The 16,305-nt window shown below is 45.2% G+C and overlaps 2 protein-coding genes and 1 long non-coding RNA gene across 4 annotated transcripts; 1 reads left to right on the top strand and 2 right to left on the bottom strand.

Moving 5' to 3' along the window:
* On the bottom strand, window positions 592-7,432 carry LOC110436382. The gene is made up of 6 exons (XR_002454281.1): window positions 7,179-7,432; window positions 5,063-5,093; window positions 4,244-4,277; window positions 3,047-3,161; window positions 1,333-2,140; window positions 592-834 (listed from the first exon to the last, which is right to left on the bottom strand). It is a non-coding gene; the product is annotated as an uncharacterized LOC110436382 (long non-coding RNA).
* On the top strand, window positions 8,383-15,504 carry LOC8073592 (cytochrome P450 71A9). Of its 2 annotated transcripts, XM_002448004.2 has the most exons (3): window positions 8,383-9,373; window positions 9,466-10,041; window positions 15,001-15,504. In XM_002448004.2, exons 1-3 carry the CDS (start codon window positions 8,429-8,431, stop codon window positions 15,358-15,360), a joined length of 1,881 nt encoding a protein of 626 aa, XP_002448049.2. In that variant the 5' UTR covers window positions 8,383-8,428; the 3' UTR covers window positions 15,361-15,504. The 2 variants fall into 2 exon arrangements, with proteins under 2 accessions (XP_002448049.2, XP_002448048.1); XM_002448003.2 differs by lacking the exons at window positions 8,383-9,373; window positions 9,466-10,041 and adding an exon at window positions 13,375-14,634 and having other exon boundaries at window positions 14,734-15,504.
* Window positions 10,431-11,255, bottom strand: LOC8058723 (H/ACA ribonucleoprotein complex non-core subunit NAF1). The gene has a single exon (XM_002446627.2). The coding sequence runs from the start codon at window positions 11,177-11,179 to the stop codon at window positions 10,721-10,723; it is 459 nt and encodes a 152-aa protein (XP_002446672.1). The 5' UTR covers window positions 11,180-11,255; the 3' UTR covers window positions 10,431-10,720.

The raw sequence follows: 16,305 nt of genomic DNA, 5'->3' as shown, positions 1-16,305 counted from the left end.
TCAGATTGCAAAAGAAGAGGAAATTTTCAAGAAGAAGCACTACAAGACAGAACTATACCTCATCACCAAAGGTTAGTATCCTAATCTTTTCAATCTACTTTCTCAAAAAGCAACAAAAAACAACAGCAATTTAGGACAAAAAATAGGAGAATTTAGATGTTTTGTAGGCTCCCCAGTGAAGCCAAAAAATAGGAGAATTTAGATGTTTTGTAGGCTCCCCAGTGAAGCACTACAAGACTGAACTATACCTCATCACTAATAATGTTTTGTAGGCTCCCCAGTGAAGCCAAAAAGAAAGAAGAGAAAGGAAACAACAAATGGTGGCATGCATCCAAAAGCAACATTACAGTGAAGACATGAAAATCAAAGATGGTCAACAGATGCAAGTGAAATTAATCATGCAGTGAATTTGTGTGGCCTATTAATTTATGTAATTTGTTAGATGAACAGAAAGCTTAAGTTATTGTATACCCAGAACTACAATTGCATTTGATGAATACTACAATTGCAGTGTCTGATACCTGCAATTTACATTGATGGCGATTGCAATTGTGTAACCGGATGTTTTATTTTTCTGTGGTTCCACCAATACCAGAACAAATATGCACAAGCTATGCTTTTCATTTAGATGTTTTTGTGTATGAGATTGTGTTACAACATATTTTGCAACCATTAAGGTTTCCTAAGCTGAAACATAGCGCTTGATATACTTACACATATGAGTGCTCTTTGTGGCATAAGCAAGCCCATGGCTAATGGGGTGAGTTGTAAGCATTCGTGGTGCTCTCAAATCCTTCCTCTTTGCTCCTTGAACCTGATGAGATGGTACTTTGCCTGAAAATGACAAAGAAAAAAAATTTAACAAATAAGAAAGCACAATAAACAGATTTGAAGATGTTTTAGCACAAATCACAAGAGACAATTTTTTTCTATGAAAGGACAAGGACAAATACGAGGTGTTTCTTAACACAAATCAAAATAAACAGATTTCAAGATGGTGTAAACACAAAGCACAATAAACAGATTTGAAGATGTTTTAGCACAAATCACAAGAGACAATTTTTTTCTATGAATGGACAAGGACAAATAGGAGGTGTTTCTTAACACAAATCAAAATAAATAGATTTCAAGATGGTGTAAACACAAAGCAAAATTAACACAAATCAAAATGTGAGGTTTCTATGTTTTCTTTCACTACCTAGTCCTTTCAATCTTTCTAGAGTAGTGGAGTTAGTCTAAAATCAGCAGTACACTGAACTGAGCATGTACAAAGGCAATATACAACCCTAACACATGCTTAAAAAATTAGAACTAAAATAAAAAGGTACTTACATACACCACCCTGGATTTTAGTGCAGCAGCTTCCATCGTCTGATCCCAACCATCATTCTGATGGTAATGTAAAGAAGAAGAGGGACCTCCACAACCCCTCAAACTTGTCCTTGTCTTTTGCTATCAAAAGTTACTACACTAACACATAGAGGACAAAATAGACACACTAACAGAGAAAGCAAGTCTAAAAAATGCATATAAAACAAACAGTTCAGATGAAGCATTAAAACAAAAAATGCATCTTGTTGTAGATGCAAATAGTACCAAATATTGTCATCAACTTTACTGTATCCTCTTGACTGACTATAGATTAGTATTTACAACCACTGTAGCTCCAAATATTCTCATCAACATAGTTGCTTCTTTACAAAGTACCATACACTAATAGCATGAACCTACACCCTATATAACAGGAACCTAAAACACAAGATCTGGACACAAACATGTAGGTCACCCTATATAACAGGAACCTAAAACACAAGATCTGGACACAAACATGTAGGTCATTCTCTCTTGTAGTACTTTGCATAGACATGAGGAAAAAAATATTAGAATCAACTATCAATTGAGTACATGATGGAACAGTACACAAAAAAGTGACATTGCAACTAGTATTACCTCGGCATCATATTCCATGACTTTTGATCGACCAACATCAGAACAATTGAATTCATTGAAAATCATGTCATTGACGTACTTGATACGAAGATGGTCAACATCATCTTCACAAAACTTGTCCACCAAATTGACATTTAGGTCCCAAAGCTCAAGATTCTTCATTGCAAAGATACCACTATCATTGCTAAAGCTGAAACAAGATATACAAAACAAGACACAAAAATATTACTATAAGAAACACACAAAATGATATGATTTACAAAATCAAGAAAGACCATATTTAACCTACTTCTCAGACATTTGGTGATGAGACAACACAGATGTGTGTTCACACAAATCTAGGCTAGAGCAATATTATTCATCGTCAAACAATCTAAATAATGCTACACTTGGACTATTTGAGTAAAAGAGTTTTCCTAGTGCAAGCTTTCTGAACATATGCTTTCCTGCTTAATGAAATGTAAAAAGGAAAACAAAATAGTGGGAAAGTTACATATAAAGACTGGATATTGCACATGTTAAACACCATAATTGCAGTAATTTAAGTGTGCAATTTACTACTTATAAATGTGCAATCAAGAATTGGGTACTGCACACATATTTATTGTACAGTATATGCAACACACAGTTAAAATATTTGAGCTCCTACTATTGTACTACAACAGCAACATGACAACCTAGCAATACAAAGGATTTCTAGTAAGAAATCATAAATTACCAATTCAATAAGGATTCATCACCTGACCTTCCACAATAAGGACTAGTAAAAGACTTTTTAGACAACAGAGGACAGCATAAAAGCACACTTCACGTCAAATACACAACAGAAATAATAAATGTTAACTTTGCAGTTAATCTTATAGTAGGTTCATCAGACAATGGATCATCTTTTGGGACCTTTCTTGTTATAGGAAACCTGATATGACTGACATCCATCCCTCTCTACAAAGTACAGTTTCATATCCCACCATGAGGTGGAATTTCACTGACTTTGTCTGCTGATTCAAAAGTTAGAAATATTTCTTATGACAGTTTTGTATAATTGTACTCCCAAGAACCAAATTACAGGACTACAGGTTATCTTCAAATGACTAACCCTAGATTTTAAGGTAGTTGGACGAGTCTTTGGCGTTCCAGCTTGGCTCACCGGGGACCTTTTGGACTCAACTTATACAGATGGGAATAGGGGAGTTCCTGGTGCCGTCAGAAGCCTGAAAGTAAACAACTTCATTATGAGAACAGTTACATGATAACTTCAAAACTGCAGTCCACAAGTGACCTCCAATGAAATCTATGATGCAGCAGAATGGACTTAAATGCTAAATTTAGAGAATACAAGAAACAGATGTGCCAAAATATGTAAGATACCACATGTCTGAAATGGCATCAGATATCTATCTCATACAGAGTTTCTGATATTGTGCACTCTAGATGGATAACACACAAACCCACTAAAATCAGTTGCTTTGAATCACTTCCCTAGCAACTTAGATTAGCTTTCAAATCAAGTAGCTAACACAGCACCAAGATAAATTCCTCACACCTGCTACCAAACAAATACAGTTCAAATCAACGAGGACCAAGATTGGTAGCCAGGTCATAGGAATTAAGGCATCTTGACTAACACCTAATACCAACCAAAAAGCAAAAGAGAAGGAACTCAATTGATTGATAACTCCAGAAACAGATAGCACAACTTTATGGTACCATTAGCAAATAACCATGTCAAGGATCCCAACAAGGCATAGAAGAACCATGTACTGTTCATTAACTACCTCTTAAACTTAAGGACTTGAAATGCATCGTGGGTGCCAAGCAAAAAGTAAGTGATCCAGATAAACAACTAAATTTAGAATAAAAAAGTTCATGGCACTAGGGTTCTATCAAATAAAAATAATCAGAATATATACAGTCAAAGCATAAAAGCTAAACTAGAGCATAAGCTAGATTCAGAGCCCAATAGTGCACACTTAATTCCAGGGCCATGTGCAAATCCCCCAAGAATGATTCAGATTTCCTACTGAAACTATTTTTATATTCTACAGAACTCTACCAATTCATAAAAAACAGGCAAACTGGTCTTCTCGGGAGAATGGCCTGTTTTTTTTTCTCTTAAATTATTTCGACCCCTGAGCGAAATGGACAGAGCATTAACTTGGCAAGACATCACGTTACATGGCTACATAGATCTTGTAGAGTCAGTCAACAATCAGTGAAATGCCACTAGCAAACAGATAATATCCAGTACAGTGGGACAAAAATAGTGGAACATATTTGAAGAGGCCGAGCTTACCATTGGGTATGTCCTTGAGCTTCATTCCAGAGCCCTGCAGCACAAATGCGGAGAAAAAAAGATGAGTAACAATTGAACAGACCTCCAAATCAGAAAATAAACTAGCAATGACTGATTCCCAAATAACAGTTCAGAGGAAACACACATAATCACACATTTGAAAAAGAATTATTATCTGACACAAATTCTATAAATCAAATAACTCAGCCTACACAATTCGAGAAACTCACAATTCCAGGATCACAAAAAAATTCATGCAGCTCTTTCTACTGCATTCCTCTTTCTCAGCTCCTTACGTCAAAACTGAATGCTGGTGGTACTGGGTGCAGCATATGATCAAATTTTAGTTCAAAAACTGAATGGCTTTGAGTTTCTCCCGCAGTTAGAACAGTTCGGATCCTACCATATACTTTGGATAACAGAGCATAAACCTAAAGACCCACTATGGGAAGCTATTACTTAGATGGCACCTGAGGGGGGAAACAGATAATAGTAGAATCTAAAGTAACATTGAAATAACCAAACAGGGCAAATGGCCTCTCAAGCAGTCAAGCTTCAAATAATCATTATTCAAAGTTTGTGGCCTATCAAATTAAAATAATCAGAACATATACAGTCAAAGCATAAAAGCTAAACTAGAGCATAAGCTAGATTCAGAGCCCAATAGTGCACACTTAATTCCAGGGCCATGTGCAAATCTCCCAAGAATGATTCAGATGTCCTACTGAAACTACGAAAACACGATTTATGACTTAAGGATCCATAACATAAAACAGATGGGATTGGAATAGAACCACATGATAGGAGAAGCATTATTACCTCTGGAGCAAGCTTCTTGCAGTGTCCACATCTGCAAGTTTGATTTGACCACATTAGCTATAACAATTAATAGAGATAACAACATTAAAAACACAGAATAACAAGGAAAAAAACCCAATAAACAAACCTGCCACACCCAAAATGCACGGACACGTACACAGACCAACATGCACACAAGCACAAAAACAAAGAGAAAGAGAAAAAAAGAAAACTCAGAAAAAATAAACAAGTTCAAAGCTCCTGCAGCAGCAACAAAAATATCAGAAAATAAAAACAGCAGAAACAGCTCCAACTGCATATCATGAGGACCATAGTAGGCACAAAATAAATATTCAGACAGGGGTAGCACTAGTAGTAGCTAACAAAAAATGTATATTCATGACAATCTGACACACCAATCTCAGATAATATGAATCGAAAATAACGAAAACCGTGCCTAAAAACAGTGTAAAAATTTAGCTCACTGCTGCAGTACTGTTCTAACCAAACCAGATACTAATGAAGAATTGTTCACCTAGAAAAACGCAGCACCAAAAAGGACTGACCGAGCTAAATTGAGACAAAATAAAACGAATTGTCCGGAAAGCAGAGTCTGCAGGGAAACTGAGAAACTACTGAACTGGACAGGAAACTAGCAGAACACGATAAGCTAAAGCTACTACTGCTGGACAGGCCAAAAGCGCTACCTGAAACTAAAACTAAAAGCACCAGAACAGCCACAAGATCTGAAAAGACAGTAAATACTAAACTAGATGACCATTGTGCAAGATTAACTGAGCAACTAGACTTAAGCACAAATACTAGCTTCCAAGAATTAAATACTAGATGAATATGTAGCAAGAGACGTTGCACAGATATTTAATTCGCAAACTGCTACCTGGAAAGCAAGAGTTCAATTGTACTGCTCAATGGCTGCTATTACTGATATTGCTTAACTAGTAAAAATGACAGACCAAGAAAAACAGACACAAGCACAAACTACTAAAGAGAATAACCAGCCAGATGAAAACACAGAAGATTAGAAGGTAACCGTTCTGAACCATGTGTGCAAAGCTAACCATCTACATAACAAGCACCATGGTGCCTCAATTTCATGAGCCACAGACTAGCAGGACATCAGAAATATAAAGCTATAGGCAACAAAAAAGACCCCACAAAAATTATATCCCTAATAAAAAAGGAGAACTATATGATCATAGCTGCTGAACCTACATTCGTAGCACCATAAACAAAAGACATCATGACGCCACAATTAGCATTCATACCCCCTCTTTTTTCCCTTCTCTTAACCTTTGGCCTACGGATTTCTAACAAGCATGTTTGCCCTTCAGTTGCAAAAAAATATAATGGAAACTATAACTGGATACTGACAAATTTGAATCAAGTTAAAAATAGACATCTAAGACAACAGGCTAACTCATTCACATGCAGGAAGGACACAGCTCCCACTACAACATGAGACAAAACATACAGAAGGGAAATTAATTAACCATAGGGGGGTGTGCTCACTGCAACTTCAGGGGTCACAAATCACAATCATCGATCGTGCCATCACACAGAACTACAGAAGGGAAAAAACTGACGATATGTTTGAACCAGAAGTCTAGAAGAACACAGTAATCCTCAAGTTTAACATCGATAGATCTGACTATCAGCCGAAGACCCTGAACCAAAGAACAAGGAGAAAATGAAGACACACAACCTCGACCAGACCAGCCCACAGGCCACAGCCCGCAACTTGCAGTGCACATGTATTGCTCTCCGACGTCTCCATCCATTGCTCCTGATCTCTCTCTCTCCGCTGGGTCTAGGATAGGAGTATACCACACCACACCCACACCTGTGCGCATCGTACACCTGTCCGCCCCAATCTCTTCCATCAACCAAATCCACAACCACAACCCAAAATCATCCAGCGTACAGATCCGGCAATTAGTTCCCTCAGGCGAGGTCGTCGTCGTCGAAGTCGGCGCCACGTACAGATCCGGCAATGAACAACCATGGAGAGAAGACCATCGTCCACACGCTGCGAGACGCGCTGCTTCACTTCGCGAGACGAGCACGCTGCAGAAACGGCAGCACGATTGGAGACGGAGAGGAGGGAGGAGGAACTTACTACTCGGGATTCATGGTGACAGACGGGATCGGGGGGCGCGGGCGGGGCCGGGAGGGACGAGGCGGCTCCTACTCTCTGGGGCAGACGACGACCGACGAAGCGAGGGAAGGAAGTGGGGAGACGAGACAGGGCGCACCGGAGCGGCAACGTCGGCGAGGTTGCCGGTGAAATCGCCGAGGACGAACTACTTCCACTCGAGTGTTGCTGGGAAAGTGGGATAGCCAGACGATGGGGAAAGTGGGATAGCCAGAAACAGACAGGCGCGACTCCCCATTTCAAACAGTAACGCCTGAGTGGGCCCCGCACGTCAGCGAAACAAAACAAGCAGAACAGTTCAGATCAAATCCGGTGCTCCAGTCTTCATCCAGCGGCCATAAAATTCATGTGCCAACAAACCACAAAACACACATGTGTCATATAGCATTTCTGAGAATAAAATAGTTCACTTAAGTATAAGTTGTGTCCTACTGCAAGGAATAAAATATACTATACAATTAAGAATCTAGTCTCTCAATAGTTTGGTCAGAAAAATGTGTTCTGCATGGGCACCAAATTGCAGCTGGTCACCAATCAAAGATGATGTGAACACAAGGTTGATACATATGTACCTTTGTGGTTCGGTTGTGATGAGTGATTATCATATGACTTACATCTTAGGTTGAGTCGGTGAACTATGACGTGGGTTGGATTATGCAACATGTCTCTTGACTTATGGTGCGTATGTGTGGAGCTTGGAGACGGTGGTCGACGGCGGTCGACGGCGAGATAAAGATCAAATACGGACATGTCGTGCTGATGGACCAGGAGTGGTGAAAGATAGACGTGAGGTTTTGATCAATTGACCAAGAGGCTCGATGATCAATTGTAGTGGCTAACACTTTGGGGGCATCAATAAATACAAAGAGTATATAGGTGATGAAGACGACGACGTCAACCAAGTCAAGGAGGAGGATAATGGTGTTGTGACAATTGGCGGAGATATCGGTCGAATCAAGAAGGAAGATAAAAACGTCAAGCTTGATAAAATAAATGTTTTTCTAGTTTGCATCACGTGGTGCAAGCTAGAAAAAAACAAAAACATTTACGTATTTTGTGAAGCTTGCATCTTTATGCTTGGTGCGAACTCTACCATTCGTTCCTTTTCGATTATTTTTGCGTGTGTGGTGTGGAGTTCGTTGTTCCAAATTGCAGCTATATATAAGCCTCAGCAGCTATGGGCAAACAGTAGATGAGCACGGCACGAGCACGGCATGTCAGTGTCCATGGAGACTCTCCAAGTTCACGAGCTCCTTGCACGCGTTCTCCTGGTCCTCGCAACCATGATCGTCTTCAAGCGCATGCTGCCTTCACCTTCCAAGAGGCGCGCCGCCAGCACGCCGCCGCCTCCTTTCCCACGTCCAAGAGGACTCCCCATCATCGGCAACCTCCACCAGCTCGGCGCGCGCCCACAGGCGTCCCTGGCCACGCTAGCGGCGCGGCACGCGGCGCCGCTCATGCTGCTCCGCCTGGGCTCCGTGCCGACGCTCGTCGTCTCGTCCGCCGACGCGGCGCGCGCCGTGTTCCAGCACAACGACCGGGCCCTGTCGGGCCGCCCGGCGCTGTACGCGGCCGCCAGGCTCTCCTACGGCCTGCGGAACGTCTCGTTCGCGCCCCCGGACGGCGGGTTCTGGCGCGCGGCGCGGCGCGCGTGCCTGTCGGAGCTCCTCGGCGCCCCGCGCGTGCGCGGGTTCCGAGACGTCCGGGAGGCCGAGGCCGCCGCGCTCGTCGCCGCCGTGGCGGACGAGTCGTCTTCCAGGGACGGTGGCTCTCCCGTGAACCTCAGCGACAGGCTTGTTGCGACCACCAACCGGATCGTGCGGCGTGTCGCCTTTGGCGACGACGGCGGCGGCGACGTCGACAGCGTCCGGACTAGGGCTGTCCTGGAGGAGACGCAGAGGCTTCTGGGCGCTTTCTTTGTGGCCGATTACATGCCGTGGCTTGGATGGCTGGACGCACTCCGTGGCCTGCGGAGGCGGCTGGAGCGGAACTTCCGTGAGCTCGATGCGTTCTACGAGAAGGTCATCGACGAGCACATCAACAAGGGCACCAAATCCAAGGAGGAGGGGGACTTTGTTGACGTGCTCCTCCGCCTGCACAATGACCCGGCTCAGCAGAACACGTTCGGCAGCCGTAGCCAGATCAAAGGCATCCTAACGGTAAGAGACAAAAGTGCATGCCATTGCTTCCTCGACTGTATGTATACGCTTGCATCGATCGACGACTGACATTGTGCTTGCATGCCAAAAAGGACATGTTTATTGCCGGGACAGACACGTCGTCGGCGACCGTGGAATGGACGATGACGGAGCTAGTCAGGAACCCGGACGTTCTTGCCAAAGCGCAGCAAGAGGTGCGCAGCGTCGTGTCGAACAAAGACATGGTCCTCGAATCCGACCTCCCGCGCCTCCATTACCTGAAGCTAGTCATCAGAGAGTCCCTACGGCTGCACCCGCCGGCGCCGCTCCTGGTGCCGAGGGAGACCACCGAGCCGTGCACGGTGCACGGCCGCGAGGTGCCAGCCGGGACGCGGGTGGTCGTCAACGCGAAGGCAATCGGCATGGACCCCGACGCGTGGGGAGCTGACGCGGCGCGTTTCGTGCCGGAGCGGCACGACGGCGACGGCGACGGCGCGGACCTCGACGACCACAAGCCGTGGCACGGCAGCTACGCGCTGGTGCCGTTCGGGGTCGGCCGGAGGAGCTGCCCCGGCGTGCACTTCGCCACGGCCGTGGTGGAGCTGCTGCTCGCCAACCTGCTGCTCTGCTTTGACTGGCGTGCGCCGCGTGGCGAGGTGGTGGATGTTGAGGAGGAGAACGCGCTGACAGTGCACAGGAAGAACCCGCTAGTGCTTGTGGCTAAAAGGAGATGCGTGACCAGTGCTCAGTCTTGATTAATTAATAATTAAGAGATAAGGACACTGTACTGCACGTCGCTGCCTGAAATGGGACGTGATATCCAAGCGATGTGATCTTGTGGTCTAATTTCAGCCAATAAGTGCCGTCTGTCATGTTCCTTCTTCCCCTTTCAGGATTGAAAAAAGGAACTTTTGATCAATGTGGTCCTACAAGTACATATTGAAAATGATCTTTCACAACTACTCCCTCCATCTCAAATTATAAAACATTTAAGAGTTTTGAAGAGTCAAAACATCTAAAGTTTAATCAAAATCGCTAGCTTTATCGAGCTACAAAGCTCGTCGAGATCGATTACAGGTTTTTTTTTTTACAACAGATTATAGGCTTGTTGTGTAATATCAGAGGAGAATGGAGACGCCGTGAAGCACATTTACACACGACAGTATTTACCCTTGAACCCCATTACGTTGAACCCAACACGTCGAGTATACACATCTCCCTCATCTATATTTTTATTATTTACTCATAGTATACATGCGCCCCCCGGCCCCCACCCACCCCCCACCCCCCTTTAATTTCGACTTCTCAGCCTCAGGAGTATATATTAACCCGAGATAGAAGCTACCGTTTTAGTACATGCCAGAGTAACTACACCACAGTCCACAGTAAAAAGATGCAAGCTGCAGCCATGACGTAGTAGCCAGCAGTAACGGGAACAAGCAGCACAGGAGGCGAGGCAGAGGCGTTGCTGTAATAGGGCACGTAACCACCGGCAGGAGGCCCGTAGTTGTTCGGTTGCTGTGGGAACTGCCCCCCGGCACCGCCGCCGCCGCCGCAGCAGACGACGGTCACCGGCGGGCACGGCGTCAGTGAGCCCGGGACCGATGGTGGCGCCGGCGGTGCGGATGGCAGCGACGGTGCCGCCGGTGGCGGGTACCCGTAGATTGGCAGCGCCTGCGCCGGTTGCTCGCACCCCTCGCCGATGCACGACTGGACCGCGGACGTGGCGGTTTTGCTGCCGTCGTGTGTTCCGTTGTCCATGGCGACTGCGGCGGCCGGGGCTGCAGCCGTTGCCAGCAGGAAGGCGAGGAGCAAGAGAAGCGCCATGGCTCTGCTCTGCTCCGCTTGTGCGTGTGAGACAAGGTGCGAGCGCAGATAGGGAGAGAGACTGCCAGATTGGGAGATATGTTCATGGTTTTTATGGGACGATAGAATACATGGTCGTCGAACTCCGACTAAATGCAAGGTGTGCATGCAAGCTGACACATGGGCAGCCATGTGTTAGAGGCTATCCAGCAACGCCAGGGGAGATGACGACACCGTCACCGCTTTGTTCTTTCTCATATGGTAAGCTCCGGGGTTGGCACGATACGAGTTCCATAGCTCTGCCTCTGCATGCCCGTTCTGATGTGCATATTTTTTCATTTATTATTTCCCGTCTCAAGTCGAGCTGATAGCTTTTTTTTTTTTAAGAAATTGGAGGGGCAAAGAGCCTCCATAGGAATTTATTGAATAGAACACTGGTACAAAGAAGCAAAGGAGCAGTAGAGCAGCGCAGATAAACTACAAGTTTAAGAAACAAAGAAAGAAACAAAAAAAAAACTAAAAAGAAGAGCGATTACAACGGACTTTGAATCCACAAAGAATAATCTTGTCCTAGCCATTAGGGAAAGGATCTTTATTTCCTTTGTGTATACTGCTTTAGCTGAGTTGATGGTTGACTCAACATCTGTCATTCCGAACTGTCCAAATTGCCCAGCACATTAAAATTGAGACCATCATAAAGAAGGTAGGGTGAGATTGATCTTTGATCTGAGCAACTGCTGCAATGATGTTTTGATCTGCCTAAATTACAATGCCAATATGCTCCAGCGATCTTTAGCAAACTGACACTGAAGGAACAAATGTTCAGTTATTTCCTTAATTGATTCTTGACAAAGCACACAATTGTATGAGTCCAACTGACAAAAACATTCCCACGACCACTTGTAAACTTGAGGGATCTGCCTATGACCAATGACGTGCTTGTAGATTATTGATGCTTTTGCTCTTCCCCACCGAGGAGTCCAGATGTCTTATTGCTTAGTTAAAGAAAAATGTTCTCTGAAAGATTGTAATACTTGAAGCTGTTGAAATGTTTCTGAGGACAGTGGCAGTGAAAAGAGGTCAGAGAGTGACTGCTGAGAGAGGAATTTGGATATAGTGATAGCTTTATTCTTAGCAAAGGAAAAGAGTTCAGGGTACTCAATCTTCAAAGGTTGCTGAATCCAGTTGTCTGACCAAAAGAGACATGATCCTCCATTCTGTACCTGAATCGAGGTGAAAGATTTGAAGCAATCAAGTAGCTTTAGGATATCTCTCCATCAAAAGGAGTCTTTTTTAATGTGACTTGGCAACTTTCCATTTGCTAATGCTTACCCAGGGAATATCTTTGTGATAGAAGAATTTGAGGAAGGGCTTCATTGTGCTTCGTTAAATCAATAACTCCTAGTCCTTTTGGAACACAAACCATTTCCCATGGGACCTTTTTAGAATTTATGTTAGCCTCCCTCCAAAGGCAGTGCTTTCTAAACTTATCTATTTGCTTGAGGACACCTTTTGGAAGGGCAAGAGCACTCAAGTGAAAAGTTGTCAGAATAGCATTGGTGATTTCTAACTTACCAACCTAAGAGAGAAAAATAGTAGTAGAGCCAAAGGACTCTAGCTCAAGCGGTTAGAGCTTTCTAGCGGCATCCTCAAGTCCTGAGTACGAATCCTCATGGGAGCGAATTTCAGGCTGGGGGTAAATAGAAATCTCCTCGTTGGCGTAGCTAAGGGTTCGAGGGTTTTTTCGTGATCGGGAAGAATCGCTTTCTTTTTAATGAAATACGGTAGGGGGCCTCTCTCCCTCTGATCACGTTTTTTTTAAAAAAAAATAGTAGTAGAAGGAAGCCTTCTTTGACACTTTGAAACAAGGAGGAGTTAGTCTTCAATCTTTACCTTGGTAATTTCTACAGAAATCTCCGAATAGGTAAAGGGCAGGGAGCCTTTAGCACAAACAAAGGTGTTGGAAAGAAGGTTGAGTTTTGCATCAAAAATGTTGATGGGACCATGTGAAACTAGTTTAAGTTAACCCTTAAGCCAGTAGATTCAGAAAAGGAGTTGAGGACTTTAAGAAGACAAACAGTTTGAACTTTAAATAAATTTATATAAAAAAGTAATAACATTCATGATACAAAAATTAATATTCTTAGATTAGTTACAGAATATATTTTTATAATAAATTTATTGATCAGCACAGATTCTATAATTGTGTTCTTATGTTGATGGGCTTTTCATTTAGTCTGTTTGCTTCACAAACCAAAGCAATTAGAGAAAGACACCGCCGAACAGAGCCAAACTTGTAGGCCTTTTCATCTTTTTCTAGCTCTTTTTCGAGTTTGGGCCCCTATACATGACTCCATTCTCACCGCGGTAGGGAACAACCATGACCTGATGACCATGACCACTCCCGGCGGCTAAGCGATACAACTATTTTAGTGACCAAATTAAAGCACTTCATGACAAGTCTACGTTTAGTCCATATATGTACTGCTATTGCCAGACTACTTATAGCGCTTCAGGGAAATAGCTGGTGAATACCACGGGCAATTGAGCGCCACTACCCAGGGCCAGCAATGCCCATGGATACGCTCCAAGCTTTCGAGCTCTTTGCAGGCGTCGTCCTCGTCCTCGTTACCGTCCTCCTCTTCAGGCACCTACGGCTTCTTGATGCGCCGGGCACCAGCTCGCCTTCTCCCCCACGTCCAAGAGGGCTCCCTCTCATCGGCAACCTCCACCAGCTCGGGCGGCTCCCGCACGCCTCGCTAGCCGCGCTGGCCGCCAAGCACGCGGCGCCGCTCATGCTGCTCCGCCTCGGCTCCGTGCCGACGCTCGTCGTCTCCACCGCCGACGCGGCGCGCGCCCTGTTCCAGCCCAACGACCGCGCCCTGTCTGGGCGGCCGGTTCAGCGCGCGTCTACCAGGCTCTCCTACGGCCTTCAGGACATGACCTTCTCTGCCCCGGACAGCCCGCTGTGGCGCGCCGCGCGCCGCGCGTGCCTGTCGGAGCTCCTCGGCGCCCCGCGCGTGCGCGGGTTCCGCGACGCCAGGGAGGCCGAGGCTGCCGCGCTCATCGCCGACGTAGCGGAGCACGCGTCGTCGGCTGCCGGTTCTCAGGCCGTGAACTTGAGCGAGAAGCTCACCTCGGCGAGCAACAGGATCGTGATGCGCGTCGCCTTCGGCGACTACGGCGAGGAGACTGCGGCCGTGCTGGAGGAGTCGCAGAAGCATTTCGGCGCTTTCTTCGTGTCTGACTACCTGCCGTGGCTCGGGTGGGTGGACGCGCTCCGCGGCCTCCGGAGGGGGTTGGAGCGATACTTCCATGAGCTCGACGCGTTCTACGAGAGGCTCATCCACGACCATCTAAGCAAGCAAGCGGGCTCCAAGGAGGAGGATTTGGTTGACGTGCTCCTTCGTCTGCACCAGGATCCAGCTCACCGGAGCACATTCGGCAACCGTGGGGCAGTCAAAGGCATCTTGATGGTACATGCGTGCTTCTAGTTGTATATATGTTCCTCGATCGATGTCGGGCTGCTGCACCGTCTGAAAGACTGAAACGTTTACGTGCATGCATGGTTGCAGGATATCTTCCTCGCCCGAACAGAAACATCGGCGGCGGCGCTGGAATGGACGATGACGGAGCTAATCAAGCACCCAGACATCCTCCGCAAGGCGCAGAGCGAAGTCCGCAGCGCCGTGGATGGCGGCAAAGACATGGTCCGGGAAGCGGACCTCCCGCGGCTCCGGTACCTCAAGTCGGTCATCAGGGAGTCCCTGCGGCTGCACCCACCGGCGCCGCTGCTGGTGCCCCGCGAGACCACCGAGGCATGCACGGTGCGCGGCCACGAGATACCCGCCGGGACGCGGGTGATCGTCAACGCGAAGGCCATCGGCACCGACGCTGGCGCGTGGGGGCCCGACGCGGCGCGGTTCGTGCCCGAGCGGCACCTGGCCGAGGGCGTCGACCTCAGCGACCACAAGCCGTGGCACGACGGCGGCTTCGCGCTCGTGCCGTTCGGGATGGGCCGGAGGAGCTGCCCCGGCGTGCACTTCGCGACGGCCGTCGTCGAGCTGCTGCTCGCCAATCTGCTCTTCTGCTTCGACTGGCGTGCACCGCTCGGCGAGGTGGATGTGGAGGAGAAGCCAGGGCTTATTGTGTCCAGGAACAACCCTCTCGTGCTTGTACCTGAAAGGAGATGCGTGAAGTGATGCGTTGGGTACTATGTGACGAGAACGCTTTCGTCACTTCTCGGAATCTTATGGTTTCGGTATTTCCTCGTAGTGGCGTTTATCCTCCAATTTTACTCTCAAAGTACTCTTCGCTGGCAAAAAAAAGTTCGGTACTTTTTTTTTTCTAATCAACAATGTTTTTCTCTCATAATAAATCAGCATCAGCGAACAGTATTTTCAGTCATGGCTTTTTAGACTAGCGAACATGCTCTTAGGTTGTGCACTGAACAAAGAGTCAAATTTGAGGAACTTTTCTTAATGATTATAGAACGAGGTTCAGGCAGCTACACCCCTTGGAGAACCTAGCTAGATTATATATTTTGAGATATTAGAGATCCGGAAACAAGTTTAAGGACCTTCGAAACATAAACTATATTTGATGCATTAATATAAGATGGATAAACATGATTTACTACATTCAATATATTAATACATGGTGGACAAACATGATTGGCTCGCTATCCATTATTAGAAAACTAGTATCTCTTTTTAAAATTGTAGGTCATTTTGTCTTTTTTTTTATATTTGTGGTTTTTATTATGTATATAGGCATAATATACATCTACTAGTTGCTTAACAAAAATTATATACCTAGAAAAAATAATATAACTTATAATTTGGAATAAAGGCAGTACATCAGACTATGGTTCTATGTGGGCTTTTCTACTTTTAAAAGACTTAGACTTAGGTATTACAAGTTCATGTATAAATTTAGGGTTCACAACTAATTAAAATTTCTTATTTTTTTCTCTGTCTCACATCAACACTTATATTTATGTCTCATGAGAACTAATATAGAGAACTTAATGGAAATCTCTAACAAAAATTTAAGTGCCACTTTAGATTATTTTTATATGATGACAACGCTGGATAATTTGATTTTCCATTTTGACCATATTCATATTCATAATCATAGAGGTAGAT

The sequence above is a fragment of the Sorghum bicolor genome, chromosome 6 (genome assembly GCF_000003195.3).
Source record: "Sorghum bicolor cultivar BTx623 chromosome 6, Sorghum_bicolor_NCBIv3, whole genome shotgun sequence".
NCBI classification, from domain to species: Eukaryota; Viridiplantae; Streptophyta; class Magnoliopsida; order Poales; family Poaceae; genus Sorghum; species Sorghum bicolor.
Note: the sequence above shows the minus strand (reverse complement) of the source record. Positions and strands in the feature narration are given on the sequence as shown.

Bases quoted from the DNA above. Each gene is read 5' to 3' on its own strand.
- LOC8058723 (XM_002446627.2), bottom strand. From the start codon at position 11,179: ATGGCGCTTCTCTTGCTCCTCGCCTTCCTGCTGGCAACGGCTGCAGCC.
- LOC8073592 (XM_002448004.2), top strand. From the start codon at position 8,429: ATGTCAGTGTCCATGGAGACTCTCCAAGTTCACGAGCTCCTTGCACGC. The intron at 9,374-9,465 runs GTAAGAGACAAA...CATGCCAAAAAG, and splicing joins AGATCAAAGGCATCCTAACG to GACATGTTTATTGCCGGGAC. The intron at 10,042-15,000 runs GTGCACAGGAAG...CGCGGCCACGAG, and splicing joins AGGAGGAGAACGCGCTGACA to ATACCCGCCGGGACGCGGGT.